This window comes from Dicentrarchus labrax, unplaced genomic scaffold (genome assembly GCF_905237075.1).
Source record: "Dicentrarchus labrax unplaced genomic scaffold, dlabrax2021, whole genome shotgun sequence".
Lineage (NCBI taxonomy): Eukaryota > Metazoa > Chordata > Actinopteri > Moronidae > Dicentrarchus > Dicentrarchus labrax.
The window spans coordinates 14,130,503-14,146,498 of record NW_026136719.1 but is presented as its reverse complement, the minus strand read 5'-3'; the positions used below and the strand labels follow the sequence as shown (position 1 = coordinate 14,146,498).

At 38.8% G+C, this 15,996-nt stretch overlaps 2 protein-coding genes across 2 annotated transcripts; one reads left to right on the top strand and one right to left on the bottom strand.

Moving 5' to 3' along the window:
• Window positions 1-2,056: 2,056 nt before the first annotated feature.
• nae1 (nedd8 activating enzyme E1 subunit 1) lies at window positions 2,057-8,236 on the bottom strand. Its single transcript, XM_051379846.1, has 20 exons — window positions 8,126-8,236; window positions 7,602-7,705; window positions 7,456-7,516; window positions 7,325-7,355; window positions 7,092-7,163; window positions 6,745-6,824; window positions 6,323-6,432; window positions 5,946-6,055; window positions 5,775-5,837; window positions 5,580-5,643; window positions 5,373-5,464; window positions 5,208-5,267; window positions 4,979-5,112; window positions 4,758-4,833; window positions 4,457-4,496; window positions 3,855-3,941; window positions 3,622-3,714; window positions 2,989-3,103; window positions 2,845-2,894; window positions 2,057-2,744 (listed from the first exon to the last, which is right to left on the bottom strand). The coding sequence occupies exons 1-20, from the start codon at window positions 8,173-8,175 to the stop codon at window positions 2,635-2,637; spliced, it is 1,602 nt and encodes a 533-aa protein (XP_051235806.1). The 5' UTR covers window positions 8,176-8,236; the 3' UTR covers window positions 2,057-2,634.
• Window positions 8,237-8,872: 636 nt separating this feature from the next.
• Window positions 8,873-15,697, top strand: ca7 (carbonic anhydrase VII). Its single transcript, XM_051379854.1, has 7 exons — window positions 8,873-8,987; window positions 9,642-9,839; window positions 11,328-11,446; window positions 11,867-11,962; window positions 12,227-12,289; window positions 12,385-12,540; window positions 14,260-15,697. Exons 1-7 carry the CDS (start codon window positions 8,951-8,953, stop codon window positions 14,377-14,379), a joined length of 789 nt encoding a protein of 262 aa, XP_051235814.1. The 5' UTR covers window positions 8,873-8,950; the 3' UTR covers window positions 14,380-15,697.
• The last annotated feature ends 299 nt before the right edge of the window (window positions 15,698-15,996 follow it).

Below are 15,996 nucleotides of genomic sequence, written 5' to 3'. Positions count from 1 at the left end.
TTTTTCATTTTGGCAGTTTCGGTCCTCCATATCCATGAGCAGTGAGCATGGTTACACGTAGAAACCAGAACATATTTGCTTGGTTAAGCAACAATGGGCCCTTCTGGAGGATTACAGAAGGAGCATAAATTTTGATGTTAGATTAACAAAGTATGTATAATTTGCTTGTTTTGTAGGCTGCTGCATTTTATGTTTTTTACTTTATACAGCACAACTTTTTCATTGTTTCATTTGATTTAAGTGCTTATTTTGTCCTTTAAATGTGAGCATACCTTTTGTTTTAAATACCTGACATTAAATACTTAACATTTCAATAAAACAATGTTTAAAAGAGAAAAACTTGTCTCCTTGGCCTGTTTCTACTTTATCTCTTGTCAGTAACCATCCTTACAGGAGTGTGGGCGTTACAAGGATACACACCAGCTACTGTCAGGACTGATAGTATGAAACAGATAGATAGATAAGCCATTTTGGTGCGTTTAAAATGGTCAGCACTAAAATGTCATATGTTAGGATGTTGACAGAGCTGTATAGAAACTGGCACAGTACACTATTGATACACTAATCAAAATGTGTGACAGTGATCTTGTGCCCCATCTACAGAGTCTCCAGTGTTGGACAGAATCACATAAGGAATAGATGTTGAATAAACCAAAAGACGATGCTGGAGTATGAGAAGCTTAAAACAAGTGAAAATTCTGAACTTTGCTTCAACACACCAGAGCAAGAGTTAAAAAAAAACAGATGTAGGACAGGTCATTACCAACATACAATGTCAGAACAACGAAACCCAACTTCTCTGAATCTGAATCTTCTCTCATAGATGTCTCATGCACTTAAGGGATAACATGACCAATAACACAATACATTGGTCAAATAATGTAAATGTTTATTTTCCTTTAAAGGAAACCTTACTCCCTCAGTGTTGTCTTTATTTAAGAGGTGGACACACATCGAGCTGGGAGGAAGAAAAAAAACCTTGCAGGACTAAATACCGTACAGAGGTAATAGCTGCAGACAGACTTGAACAACTATTCTACCTATGATTAACTTATGTACAGCTTTGGACTGAGCTTAAGCTTTTTCTTACTGTCAGAAGTTGGTGTGCTGCATCTCCACCTTTACTAAAAGGAAAACTGTCTGGTTTGGCCTAATAAAGCTGGCACTGCAACTACATGATAATCTTAAGAGGCAGTGGGAGGATGGATGGACACATGATAATCTTTTAGGCAGGGGACAAAATCTTCATTTAGGAGATGGCTAGAGTACTTCTTGGCAACTTGCTTTATCCTTCTCAGACAGAGGGAGACGGAGGGTGTGAGTGTATGAGAATGTGAGACAGATCGCTGCATGGGGAGAGCTGAGGGGGGTGGATGTAGTCTTACAAGGAAAAGATCTGCTGAGGGCAAATTTCCATTCTGCCAAAGTCTGAGAAAAAAAAAAAAAAACAACAAATGAAAAACTTCACCCGATCAACAGTTACATCACAATGACCCTCATAATGTAGATCTCTAACAGGACTCTGTGCTGCATGTTAGATCATACTCCTCCACCCTTCCAGGCACCTCAGGCAGAGCTAATGAGAAACATATTGGCGAATACTTAACATTGCAAGTTTTAGCTGATTATGTCTATCCAGGCGTATATAATGGTAAACATTCAGGCATTGGTCAATGTACAGGTATGTGAAGTATACTTGGAACTACACGTCCACCTATGAAGTGTAACACATGGAAGAGTGCCCTCTAGTGTTGGATAAAAATAATGTCATCCACTCACTAACAAAACTCATCTTAACCTGGGTTGCATGTGAATCCTGCCAGAGGGTAAGTCACATTACGGGCCTCTAAAGCTCACATGCTTGTCATCTAACATTTATTCAGGCTAAATAACTGTGTAATCCTTGTTTCAACTATGAAACAAGTCAACAAATCACACTTGCTTAACTCACCAGAGGTCACACCACAAGCCCAGAAATTGGCAAACAAACAAGGGACTAATCTCTTTTTTTTTTTGCACGTTGCAAAGCTTCAGCTTAGACATAAAAATAACCAAATTCTGGTAAAATATTGAATGTTTTTATAACAATACATTAGAATTCAACACTACATACAATATGTTCATTGTTTTGCCATTTTAACGAAAAATCTTCCACGTGTTCCAAGCAATAAGAGCCTGTTGTGACTAAAGTACACAAAGTGCTGCTAAAATGTAATACATCATCCAAAATGTGGAGCTTAACAGATAGAAATACAACAGGAAAGTTTTAAATTTGCTAGTTTCATTTCCAGCTTTGTTTAATGAACCAAAAACAAATGTTTGTAGAAATCGTCTGTGGGTGTTATCTGGATTTCATCCCCTTCAGGACCTTTTAGAAGGTGGCGTGGCTCTATGGTTGATGGAACCTTTAGTCTGAAGAGTCCTGACCCTCGATCTTCTGCATTTTTAGGTTTAAGTGCACACATTTGGGAAGTTATCCCATTCCAGTGTGATAAAAACGCTTTCTTTCTTCCAAACAGATTGATGTGCAGTTTACAGTTTAGATTTATGAAAGCAAGCTGGTAAATGCCTCTTTTGATCTTTCTCCATTTTCTCTGATACTTATGTAAGCAACCTCAGAATCAGTAACTGGATTTACAACTGTAAAGTAGCAGAGGTCTGTGACATTGCGTTGTAAATGAAAGTGTTGCTGAAGGGCACAAACTGGTGGCTGATAATCTTGATGGCCTCCTGAGCAGCAGATCCTACAGAAAGACATTAAAAGGGAAGAAATGTGAATTTATCAGCACTATATAGGTTGGGATATGCCGTGTATCAATTTCTTAAAGAGTGCTAAAATATTACCTCCCAAAAATGCAGCAACTGTATGTGGCTCTGCTGCACCATATCGACAGCTGCAAGTTATGACAAAGGTGAAAGAATGAATCATTATTCAGCACATTTTAACAATAACTCCAATCAGTAAATCCAGCAGCAACCATGACTTACAACTCATGGATGTAATCGTCTTTGATGTTGACGTTGAGGCTGTACTCCTGCAGTAGGCTGTTCACGCAGAGCTTCAGTTTGCTGATGTCGTCCTCCACCTGGTAGTTATAAACTCCTGGTAAGGGTGAACAGGTGGTAAAAGAAAAGAAAATGAGAGTAATAAAATAATTGCATTTCTGTATTCTGGCAGGAGGAAATGATGTACATAATTATGCAGAGTATAAACAGACTATGATGTGTACGGTATAGTGTGAAATAATAAGCCTTTCCTCTTGATACACCTGCCACTTCTTTTCGACATCATTGCATCCACGGTCTCTACAGAGCTCTTGAGATGATAATAATATTGACTGTGACAAGGGTACACAGCTCAACCAATATAAAACAAAGACATAAGGGATACGAGTTAAATGTGGAAGAGCCATAAAAATCTTGTCAATCATTGTCTGCAGGTTGCACAAGTATTGTAGCAGCTACTACTTTCTGTTTTACTTGTGTAGTAGGTGGCCACGTTGACATGCATCTACGTGCTATTACTTCCCTTCCCTATAAATGGCACAAGTTGGTATGGTTCTGCACCCATTTGATTTAGTGAATTCTTTAACGACAAATCTGTATAAACTTTGGCCGTACCTGGGTAGCGAGAGTGCTGCTGATAGAAGCGATCAACGGCACGAAGCATGAGGTAGAATACCATCTCGCTATCTGGATTGTCCATGCATGACGCTGAGGACACATAAGTACCGTTAATAGGTGAATATGGTTTATATTAGGAGAGGTGAAAACAGTACTAGAGTCAGAGCAAATTATGAACAATGAACAAGAATGAACAGTTTAATCAGAAAGGAAATTAATCTCCAACTTACTGATTTCATCTTTATTTACCGAATCCACACTATATTCCTCAGCCAGAGATCTGCAGCGCACCACTCTCAGAAAGGATGCATTCTTACCTTGACAACAAGACAAATGCCTACAGTTAGCAATAAAATGTAATGCGGTGCAGCAATAGAGCAGTTTAGACTACACTTGTATGCAGACTGAAATTTTATACAGCATTACAAATCTTAAGCAGCCATGCACAGGGAAATGAAAACTGCAGAAAAGGCAGCACATTAGCGTGGTAAAGGAACAAAATACGACTGATGAATATATGGTATAAGGTAGTTTGAATTGATGCATTGTACCAACATCTGTACATATATTCATGTCAAAAAAGATCCCCAGTGGGTATGTTTCCATGGGTAAATACACTGATAACCATGAATAAGCAGATCAGGCAGATTAGTGAAAGGCTAAAAAAGGCATTATTCGAAGTAGTGACCTTTTAACATATTTTCAGGCATTACAGAACTTATTTGAAAATGAAAAAGTGCAGGCTGTGTTTTAAAGGAATAATCTTTTAATTTATTTTATACTGAGATGTATAATATATAATATGGGTTGTTAATCACAGAATGTTACTTACAGAACAGTTTGATGTCCTTTTCAGAGATGCTCTCTGGTGGCTAGTGGAAAAGAAAAGTAATGTCAGTGAAAATCAATTTTTAGTCAAATGCAAAGATGGAAAAAGTGATTTCCAACTGAAATAACAGCCAGTTTTGTTGTAGGTCTTCACAGCTAATCACAAATGTGTCTTCCCAAGTTAGTTAAGCTTGTCTAGATGCAGTTATAGAATCTAGGAAAGTATTTGTGTCCTAAATTTAAAAACAGTCAAGATGTTTTCAGACTAACCTCTTTTTCACTGAGTTCAGTGATTTCCAACATACCTTTCCAACAGACTGCAATAGACATTCTACATGCTTAGAAACAGCAGCCGCATCCTGCATGGCCTTTTCCCTGTAACTGAAATAAAAACACAAAAATGAACGGCAAAACACCCACATTATAAAATCATGCACTATTACAAAGAGAGATATAGATCCAGACCTACTGTTGGACAAGATAGCAGCTAGCTAGCCCAGCTAACACCCATATATTCCACACTTACACATTTTGAAGGTTGATGAACTTCTGAGAATCTGCAATCATATCTGGGATGGTTCCTCGTACAGGTAAGCTTCCATTGCCTTCCTTGTGAACAAAATCCTTAACAGCTCTCAGCATCACCCAGAAGGACAGGGACTAGAAAACATGCACCAACAATACATTCCTGTTTAAAACTATGCTGTAACTATAGATGTATTTTTAATAGAACGATTGAGGAAGAAAGTCCAAACCTGTGATGTGATGTTGTTACACTGCTCACTATTGAAGAGGTCTTCAACAGAATTAGGAACCTGGAGAAATAAGAGACATTATTAGCAGAGTCTCACTAGACTTAACATGTGTAATACTATAGAAAACAGCGATTAGTGGTTTAAAATGTATTTGAGATTTGGCACCTTGGTTGGGTTTAAAGCAGTATTGACATTCTTAATAGCTTCCTCAAAGTTTTCTTCATCCTCTGGGACACCATTCTCATTCTTCAGGATCCCTAAAAAAAAAAAAAAAGTAACACAAAAAAGGGAAAGTCAATCACAGATAAATTTGAGTTACACAGCAAAGTCACTGAACATATGGGAAACTACAATCCAGAGATTCACTGTTACCTTCCCGAATAAACTGTCTGAAGGCCTCTTTCTCTTTGTAATTTTTCGGTGGCTGACTGTTGTGCTACATTGACAGAAGTAGAGGGACATTATATGGTATGGAAACACTAACAAAGACACTGCAGAATAAATATGAGTGATGGAGTATTTGAGAGACATGTTGGCACAAAGGAGGCCACAGATAATGTAGTGTACCTCACTGAGCCATTTCGCCAGGTATTTAGCAACAACGATGACCCACGGTGTGTGACTGTGATCCTACAGATTAAATAAAGAATGGAAAGGAGTACTGTCATTTTTGTGAACCAGGCATAGTTTAAACATACTAATCTGCAAACACAAATGTGCTGACACCAAAGTACACACCTTCTTCGCCATGCTGTCAAGGTCGTAGGACTGAATGTGGTTCTTGAACTCCGCAAAAGGCTGGTCTAACCTCAGGTCCTCCAAGGCATTGTCTGGGTGAGATTCGATCACTGAGAGAGGCGGTAACATGATAATATAAAAGTTTTAAAATCAAATATCCGTATGAACTACGGTATCTGAGCTACAGTGAAATTCCCAAAACTGTGAATACAGGCAGACGTCTCATGTAAAGACTTGACTATAGAGGCTAATTTATGACATGTCAACATTCTTCACAGTACTGCATTTCATGGCCAATGGCCCACCGTGAACTGAAAGCATTCCACTCATATACATACAAAACCAATTAAACGTTTAAGTTAAAGTTGTGAACTAACCTGTATGCTCCTGCACCACTAGTCTCATGTAGCCAATCAGGCCGTAGGTTTTACACACTAGGAATGGTACAGAGGCACTCCACAGAACTGAGCCTAGCCTCAAACACGTGCTGTTGAATTAGTTAATTGGACAGAAAAAAAACAACAAATCAAGCCAATTCAGTTTAAACAGTCTTAACAAAATGATTTAAAAAAAAAAAAAAAAAAGGTATACAATTAATTTTATGTTGCTTCATTGTATTTCTAAAATAAAGCCCTGCCAGAGTTCTAAATGCTCCATTCAGGAAGGACTGCACAACATTTGGATATTTCTATGAAATGATACTGAAAATCCTAGTTCAGCATACTATAGGGTCCAATATAATTAACTAACTATTTTGATACAATAATATGTGAAAGTAAATATGAACTATATTTCATACCTTTCTGGCAAGTGGACACCGATGACTACGGTAAACCTGTGGAAAAACTCTGGATCGTTGTCAAGAAGCTTATCTGGACTCTGAGGGAGCAACAGGAAAGACAAACAGGATCTGTGTCACTATCAGAGTGATGATACCAACTGATACATTTACATATTTACACAGCATATGTGGATTCATAGATCTGCTTCTATTTAAAGAAACGTGAGAAATGTAAGATTTATCTTTTAACCTTGTAGAGCATTTTCCAATCTTTTAACGTGTTTGAATGTGATGTAAATACTATTAAACATTATTATTGCTGTGAAAACATCTGTGGCACCATGTCAAACCTTGATCATACTAACCTCTTCAACATAGTTTCCAGAGACATCACTGTTCAGTTCTTGTAGCAGCTCAGTGGCAGCCTGTGCTCTGTTCTGCAACATAAAAACTAAGGTCAGGTCTCAAAAATATACAAATGATTTTCATTCAACAAGAAAAGTAACAATGACTATGAATAACTGAGGAGGAGTCATGCAGACGCAGGTGGAAAAAAAGAAAATTGTAACATAAATGCATTTATTTTGTGAAAGCATACCTTCCCAATGTTGTTGTTGCTTAGGAAAAAACTGCAAGACAGGATAAACAGGTCAGCCATGAATACACATAATAAAACTAACACATATTATTGTATGCTTAGATCAACTGTCAACAAAACTGTTGTCTTACTTGTTTCCAACATCTTCCCCTGACACTGTGTGTCCATCAACTATGGTGAATGCTCCAATACCTGACGAAGAGATCAATTCATTTAATCAGATGCTTTGATCAGCACCTGCTTCAGAGCAACACAACCCAGAGCCACATCTGTTTACCTGGAAGTACGAGGTTCTTCAGGATCTCTGTTCCAGTTGCTGTGGCGTTGATGAGGCAAACATGTGCATTCTCCAGTGCTTCTTGACCGTGGTCACCCCACAACCTGAAAGCACACAACGGAAAAATGGACATGTGTTACATACAAGTCATCCTCAACCACAACAAAGCACTTTGCAAGAATGAATTAGCTTGGCTTGTGGTATGATAGCTTCAATTACATTGACTGCCATGTATTGTTACACTGGTTTAACCATCAAAAGCAGTCAGGATAAATGATGCCAAGGTAACGGCAGTCATTAGAGCAGCTGGTAGTGTTGATGAACCGTATATCTGATGTGATAGCTCGCCGATGCTGTAATAACTATAAGGCACAGAGCAAGCTAACGCTAGCTGACGTTAGCAGTCCAGCCTCACCACTGTTTCTGCTGCGACCGCTCAGAAGAAATGCACAGAACATTTAGCTGAAGATATTTATGGGTTTTTTGTTTTTTCTGCGAAATGTAGAATTTAGTTTAAATTTTACCTGAGCTGTCTGTCGTATTTCTGTTCTTTGGAGGCGTTGGTGGCTGCCATTGTAGCTTTCTAATGAGTGACGTCTCTTGGCACAGTTTTATTTCCTCATCGACAGATTCGACGCAAACGTGCCCGCGAAATTTTAATTGCGCACTTTCGACACAAATTATCACCGCGATTTCCAAATTATTTTAGACCTTTCACCTGTCATACAATATCGTTAAATTGTGACATAAAATTGTGTTCGTAGTAAAATAAGTCAAGCGACCCTTTATGTGCACTGAACATATACAGTAAAAACATGGTCTAAATCTAAATCTTAAAGAAAATAGTGAAACATTTCCTAAAGCCCAACATGCCTTACAAACCCCAACCCATTTCAATGCATTTGTAGCTATTGTTTTTTCCTCTCTAAAAGGTAAAACTATAGACTATTTTTATAACATGGTCGGCAAATGTATAGTTTGTATAATGAGGAGACGCTTCTCATGAAACACATGGTCATAATATGCAAAAAATCCTTCATCATTTTAATATAGAAAAAGACATTGTTGCAGACTAATTATCGAATATCTTACTGAAAGCATTAAGTCATAAGAGGGCTGACCTAATGCAGCAACATTAGACAAGATTAGCTTTAAACCCTTGGACAGGTGGACAGGTGTGTGTGTGTGTGTGTGTGTGTGTGTGTGGGGGCGTGAAGGGGCGTGTCAAGAAAAGGGATAATTGTCCTTCCCCTTTGGCCACTACATAAACTTCATCAATAGCTGCACCGGCTCGTGTCTGTGCTCCGCGTGCGCACCGGAGCAGCTTGGTCAGACTTGAGACAGGGACAATGACAGGGAATCACTGGGGATATGGAAAAGAGGACGGTAAGACCTTACAGCAACCCAAGCTCCAGGAGCTCCTTATTGCTTTACAATCCAGAGTGGAGGCAATCAGCCAAACTCTCTATGCTACACTCATTTTTAGTTTAGTGTTTTTCCGATTTGCTGGTGGCGCTGCGCGTTATCCAGGAGAAGTAACGCAGATGAGTAACGCTGTTAATGCGAGATTAGCCACATGCTTAAAGGGAAGTCTGCTGTCACCTTCACCTTACCTCCACTTGATCTGTCCTGGGCTCTCGAGTCAGAAATATTACATTGCATCAGGGTTGTGGTCAATATATGTTGCTTTATGTAATGTGCTACATTGAGACAGTCTTGAGTGAATTTCCCAAATTTCTTTTTTTTTGGTTCTTTGGGTCCTAATTTCATGTTGATGGTCCCATATATTCCTTGACTGACCTTGATCAGTTAGTGGTTTGCAGTAGCTTTAACTAAATTAGTTGAGTTAAATCAAAAACCATAACTTTGTTTTATTACTGTGCTTTTTAAAGTATTTAATATTTGTCTTTGCAGGTGACTCAATTCATTATTTTGTTTTAATTTAAGGCACATTTGATCATCACACAAAATATAGCTGAAGGCATAAGTGCAAAAGCATTAAAATGATCTGTTTATTTAATGTTCTTCTTACATGATAAGGTCCCTCTGTATGGCACAAAAACTTCCCCGTTGCCGAGGGGAACCGGCAGTCTCCCATTGACATCGTCCCTCAACAGGCTTCCCATGACCCTGGTCTGGGCCCGATTGTCCTAAACTATGATCAGTGCACCTCCATCAACATTGCCAACAATGGACACTCTGTTGTTGTGGACTTTGATGACTCTGATGACCGTTCAGGTGAGAAAAAAAAACTTTATTTGCATTCACCTGTAATTTCAGCTGTAGTTTCTTGAGTTCAAGTTGATGATTTGAATGATAGTAATGTCTTGGCAGGAGCTATGATCACTGATATGACATGACCTATGGTTGTATTAAAAGATGACTGCCTTGCAGTTATTGACAGGGATCACAGTTCAGTGATAATCTGGGCACTGATATGTTTGTCAGCCACATGCAGTGGAAATCTGTGCTAAAAGTTGACTTTTCAACAATCATATGCTTGAAAGGTGGGATTACCTTGGTTTTTAGAAAGTGCAAACCATGTGCATAACTGGCCATAATCAAAGGTTACAAATAAGCCCCTGATTATGCTGCAAGGAAATGCAGCCAGCAGTTAACTGTATGAGTATCCGTCTGCTGGACAAGAGAAATAATAACCTTAGATGATCTTGGTGGTTATTATGACCCTGTTTGCTTCTATCGCTGGGTGGATCCACGTTAACCACCCCATCATTACCATGAATGATAACCTCAGAAATGTGGGGCGCTTTGGCTCAGACAGTTTCCACAGAGCAAGCAAGTAGCCATCACTGAAAATAATTAATGAAAGAGGAGACCTGTAGGAAAACAAATGCTCTTCCTCAGCATTTTTCCATAGTTCAAATGAGGTGCACAAATCCCCTAAACCTGCTGTTGTCAGTTTGCCATGTGTGGCTTGGTCTGGGTGCACCACATGCATACATTCACACCTGACTGCTTAAAGCGTCACTGTTTGTATGGTAAGAAAAAGGAGGATAGAATAAAATAAATCAAAGTTTATATGAGGACAGATTTGCACTATTCAAGTAATTCAAACTGATCATATTTATCATATCAAAGATCTGGCACTAAATGTCAAAATAAAAACATTATTTACATGATTTATTTATCATTTTCACCATACGGACCTGACCAGCATCAGTTATTTATAATTCTTCATACCTGTTACTATCACATTATTCCCCTTTCATCTATATTGCAAGATGGCAAGATAAGTGTTTTGCTTTTTTTCTCCCATTCATCCATAGCTAATCTGACCTGGACTGGAGTGGCCCGTTTTGTCAGAAGGATGTCAGCAGCATCACAATGAATAACAATCAGATTAGATACCCAGCGGTGCAAGCTGTAGGCTCTGAAAACAGGCTGTACTATCCTGATAATGGGCTGAGTGTCATTATTCAATGTACTGATGCTTGTTGGCCAATGGACCTGAACTGAAAGCTAAGCCAACCTAATTGTAGCTTTAACGTTCATATTTATCATGGACTTGACTATTTGTATACCAAACTAAAGCTTGTGCCATAGAGCTCTAATGATAGATTTCTTGATAAAGCAGACTGTCTGTCTGCTGGGTGTTACCAGGTTTACTATGGCTATGCAGTATTGGGCTAGAAAGCAGTTTTGACACCCACAGAGAGTAGGGTTGTGGGTGTGTGAATGTCTTTTAACATCTCTCATCTTCTACAGTGATCCAGGGAGGACCTCTTGACAACCCCTACAGACTGAAACAGTTTCACTTCCACTGGGGTGGAAAGGGCTGCCATGGCTCTGAGCACACTGTTGAAGGAATTAGCTATGCATCTGAGGTCAGTATGGATCTGTATACTTCAGTACATCAAAACATGGGATTAACCTATGGTTTATCCTATTTTTGGCAGGTATATTGCATGGGGTAACGCATTTTTCTATAAAATAAAATCAAAATACGGATTTGCTGCTAATTACTGGCCTTTTCCCTCTGTGTATGTGGACGTAGGCTTTATTTTTTACACTGATGTCAAAATAATGAATCTCCCAATATAATCATAGATATTTGAGCATTGGTGTGTCATTCCTACATTCAACCCAATTTTAAAAAGATAATGTGCACTATATGAAGAACAGGATGTAGATGTACTATAATGTAGTATGCATGACTTGAGTTACTTTATTTGACCATAAAAGCCCTTTTTTACCCCCATTCTGTTTCTTTCTATCTTTCTTTTTCCTTCTATGTCCTCCTTCAGCTTCATCTAGTGCACTGGAATGCTGTCAAGTATAAGGCTTTTGGGGAGGCTGCAGCAGCTCCAGACGGCCTCGCTGTCCTTGGAATCTTTTTGGAAGTAAGATGAGTCTCTTCAGCACAATACCATTTTCTGTGCCCCCCTTTTTTTCCGTCCATTTTGTATTAGTGTAACCGTTTTTGTCATGGTAAGCTGAACAGAAGCAAAGGCAGAATGAGTGTTGTTTCTGCACTCATTTTATGTTGTCTTCTACATTTTTTTGTGCCATTGATATTACATTTGTGAATTAAGAAATTATTTGATATGCATTCCCTTCAAAAGTCAAAAATTGAATTTCAAAAACAAACTTGTCTGTTGCGGAAGACAGGTGACGACCACAGATGGCTCCACATGATAACAGACGCTCTGTTCATGGTGAAGTTTAAGGTGAGTACTGTGATTGCTACTGGATGTAGTTTATTATGCTATCGGCATTACTGCACTAATAGCAAAAAACTGTTGTCTTTGTATTTCTGTTTCAGGCTAGTGTCACAGATTTCAAAGGTTTCAACCCAAAGTGCCTCCTACCCAGCAGCCTCCACTACTGGACATACCCGGGATCACTGACCACACCCCCCCTACATGAGAGCGTCATCTGGATCGTCCTTAAGGAGCCAATCATAGTGTCTGAAAAACAGGTTAGTATGTGATGCAAATATGTTCCTTTTGACTACAATAATTTGCCAGATTTCCATCATGTATAACTCTATATTTATTTACTCATTTAACAGTTAGTTTTCTTTATTATTATTATTTGTGGAACATTTACAGTAAACCAGATTATACTTTACACCACCAAAACAGATAAAGTACTACTTTATCTGTAGTACTTTATTAATTCCTACAAACAAAGCATTAAGCCCAATTCTGCTATCATGGCTGTAAGCCAGTAGTGGGCTACACCTATATCACATATTTTCCCATCACTGCTTAAAAAGAGCCAATTACAGTACCAGAAATATGCACCTCAAATTCATAATGAATGAATTGTGGCTCTTTTTAAACCGAGAAATCATCACTCAAATAGATATTCATGTCTAAAATAACATATGATATGATTTTAAACAAAACTGACTTTATATTTTCTTGATTTCCTACTGCATGTGCCTGTTCAACTCCAGTATTAATGATTGATTTTGTTGTAGTGTAGTGATCTTTTCTCCATGTGCAGTTTTTACCATCCATGTTTTCTTGCCTGCAAATCATTAGGCTGTGCTGTGATCCCCTGCCTCTTTTGTTGTCAAACCAAAGTTCAGCATCCCTGGATCACTATGCCAAGTTTGAATAGTTGTGGGGGTGGTGGTGGGGTTTACCTCTGTGCTGTAGCATGTCCAGAAATATACTGTTTGGCCTAAGTAAGATGCTATATTTAGAAAACAAAGCATGGGCGAGCATCATTCTTGGGGGATGCCGTGTGTTGGGTTGGCTTGTTTTTATCCACCCCTCTTCTTAGGACTGAATGTAATCAGAAAGTTTAGGTCTGATAACCCCAGGTTGTTGACAAGTTAAGCTGACTAACTGGATGTCTGCAGCACATGCCTTCCAGGTCCCCCCTGTGAGCTGGCCCTGTGTCGGCTGGATTATACACTTTGTTGATCTTTTCTAGTCAAATTTTTAACACCAAAACTACATGAGGAATCTGGATTTTTAGGGATGGTGGCACATGGAGTGTATTCATAAACAAGCTGCCTGTAAACCCATGTGTGTAACATAGCTGGGGGTGAGGTATAAGCTAGGCGACTGGCCCCACAACCTATGACTCCAGGCCACAAGCCTTTGATCCCCTTCAGCTGATTATCCTGATGGATGGATGACTGGATGGGTTCAGGGCTTTAATTGAGAAATGCTTGCATGGAGACTCGGCAGGGGAAAGCCCTTATATAACAGGGTATTATTTTGTTTTTCATTTCCCCTTTTAATGCTAGACATAGAGCTAAAGAGGAAAGACAAAAAAGATGGTGGGTTGTGTAAGTCTGGTAATAGTCAATGTTGGTCATTAAAATAACATAACGCCAAAAGTATTGTATGTGTAGCCAAAGCCTGATAATTCATCTGTGTGATAGAGCTCCATTGTCCAAAAACTGTTAATCCTATCAGTGAGTCACACAGTTGCACTGGAAGATGTGTTTCTTCATAACAAATAACATGGGCACTTTAATTTGTTCTGAGTCGATCTACGTGCACCTCCTGCTGCCATGAATACTCACTATCACACCAAAGCTGTCACTAAAATGACTCCCCAACAAATGCACTATTTATTCCTGTACACTACAGAATGGAAGTTTGGGTAAAACCCATTTTTTTTTGCAAAAATATTAAAGGGAAAACTGTGTCTTTCTGTCTCTCTTCAAATGCAGCTGGGAAAGTTTAGAATGCTCCAGTTCAATGGAGAGGAAGAGGATCAGAGGATGCGCATGGAAAACAACTTCAGGCCTCCCCAGCCTCTCAAGGGCAGGAAAGTGCGTTCTTCCAATTAATGTGACCTCAAGAGATGTGAAGTCGTAGATAACAAAAGCTCTTTTAGACAACAGTGAATGCATTAATTTGAGTGTCCTTTTTTTGCCTCATGGTAGCTTGTCCTGAGGATTTCTGATTTACTTTCTATAGAAGGAAAAAGTTCAAGGAGTAATTCTCATCACTGCCAGCACATTGAGATGCACGTTTCCCTTTACTGCTCATAAGCTTCAATGGCAGAAGGAGGAATCCGATTTTGAACAATTTAGGGAAAAATAAAAGGGATATTATGAAGCAATATAATTAGTTTGTTTAATATTTGACTACTATGTGCTATTCAGTGATATTATTAAAAGCAATATGTTAATTAAGATTAAAAGATTGGATGTTTAATTGTACCTCATTTGTTGTTCAAGGAAAACAAGTATTACTGAGGCAATAAGGTGCTACAATCATCAACTAGCAGCAAGCTCTTTTAAGGTGCTATTATATGTATCTTAAGTCCGTATAGCAGTGCAGTCTGTTGCTGTTTGTAGACTAGTATCGCACAACTCAGCTGTCTGCAGATTCACAGCCTCAGTCTCCTTACTGATCTCGATTGATCCCCCGTTCAGCCGGCCTATGGCTGGTGGATCCCCAGCCCTAGTGGCCATAGATCCCTTTTAGTCCAACAATGCCAACTGGAGGTGGAATTGGATTAGTGCTACGTTCGCTTAAACTGCTCTGTTTGGCCATGACGGAGGGCATGAAAGTCTCAGGTCCTTTTTAGAGCTCAAGAGAGAGATAATCACCCACAGCAGACTGATTTATCATTTTTAGCATGCTCTCCAGATTTAACAAAAACCTGTGTTCCCAACTATTTCTATTTCGAGGACCCAGTGAATTCAGTAGTTCAATCGAACTCTGAATCTTTGGTTTTATGCACATCATTCTTAGATTAAACTGCATCTTGACTGAAGTGTCACATTTCCTGGTCGAGTGTTTCTACTATGCAAGAGGTAATCTGCACTGTTATTAACAGCTCACTTCTGAAGCTGCACTTTTAAGAAAAACAGTCTAGTATGTAAATGCCTGATAGAGGCCCCGTTGTCGCACTAAGCTGAGTTATGGCAGCCTTGTCTAATGCTGGTCCTTATTTAGATGTACATGGATTTTACTAATTCAGAGGTATTAACTTATTTTGTTCCCATACAACAAAGCGCACACGAAGAACGGTTCCTCAGTTATGACTGTTTGTTGATGTGAAAGCACATTACAAATGTAATTTATGGGTGGTTTGAATATTTTTGTAATGCATTCAAAATCTTGTCATGTTTGCTCAATGAATACATTTCAAAATAACTTTGTTTTGCAGTGGTTTTTTTTCTATTTAAAGAGGTCCTTTCAGATGCATTAACTGAAATGTACATATACAGAAATACGGTTCTGCATTTGATGATTTAGGATATTCTAGCTTTTTCTTCTACTCTTACCAAAAAGCATTGTTCAGCTTTTTTGTTGAAGTAATTGAACCTTGCACCTGGTGTCTACAGTATATTCCTTCAAGCAAATGTTTAAACTGACTCTCACTAATCAGAAGTAGCAATACCGGGTTCAATGTAATAAGTAGCCAGGCTGTCGCCTAGAGGACTGAGGGACAA

Bases quoted from the DNA above. Each gene is read 5' to 3' on its own strand.
- nae1 (XM_051379846.1), bottom strand. From the start codon at position 8,175: ATGGCAGCCACCAACGCCTCCAAAGAACAGAAATACGACAGACAGCTC. The intron at 6,825-7,091 runs GTTAGTATGATC...TTGCTCCCTCAG, and splicing joins CTGGAAACTATGTTGAAGAG to AGTCCAGATAAGCTTCTTGA. The intron at 3,104-3,621 runs GTACGGCCAAAG...CACCCTTACCAG, and splicing joins GCAGCACTCTCGCTACCCAG to GAGTTTATAACTACCAGGTG.
- ca7 (XM_051379854.1), top strand. From the start codon at position 8,951: ATGACAGGGAATCACTGGGGATATGGAAAAGAGGACG. The intron at 8,988-9,641 runs GTAAGACCTTAC...TTACATGATAAG, and splicing joins GGGATATGGAAAAGAGGACG to GTCCCTCTGTATGGCACAAA. The intron at 9,840-11,327 runs GTGAGAAAAAAA...CATCTTCTACAG, and splicing joins TGACTCTGATGACCGTTCAG to TGATCCAGGGAGGACCTCTT.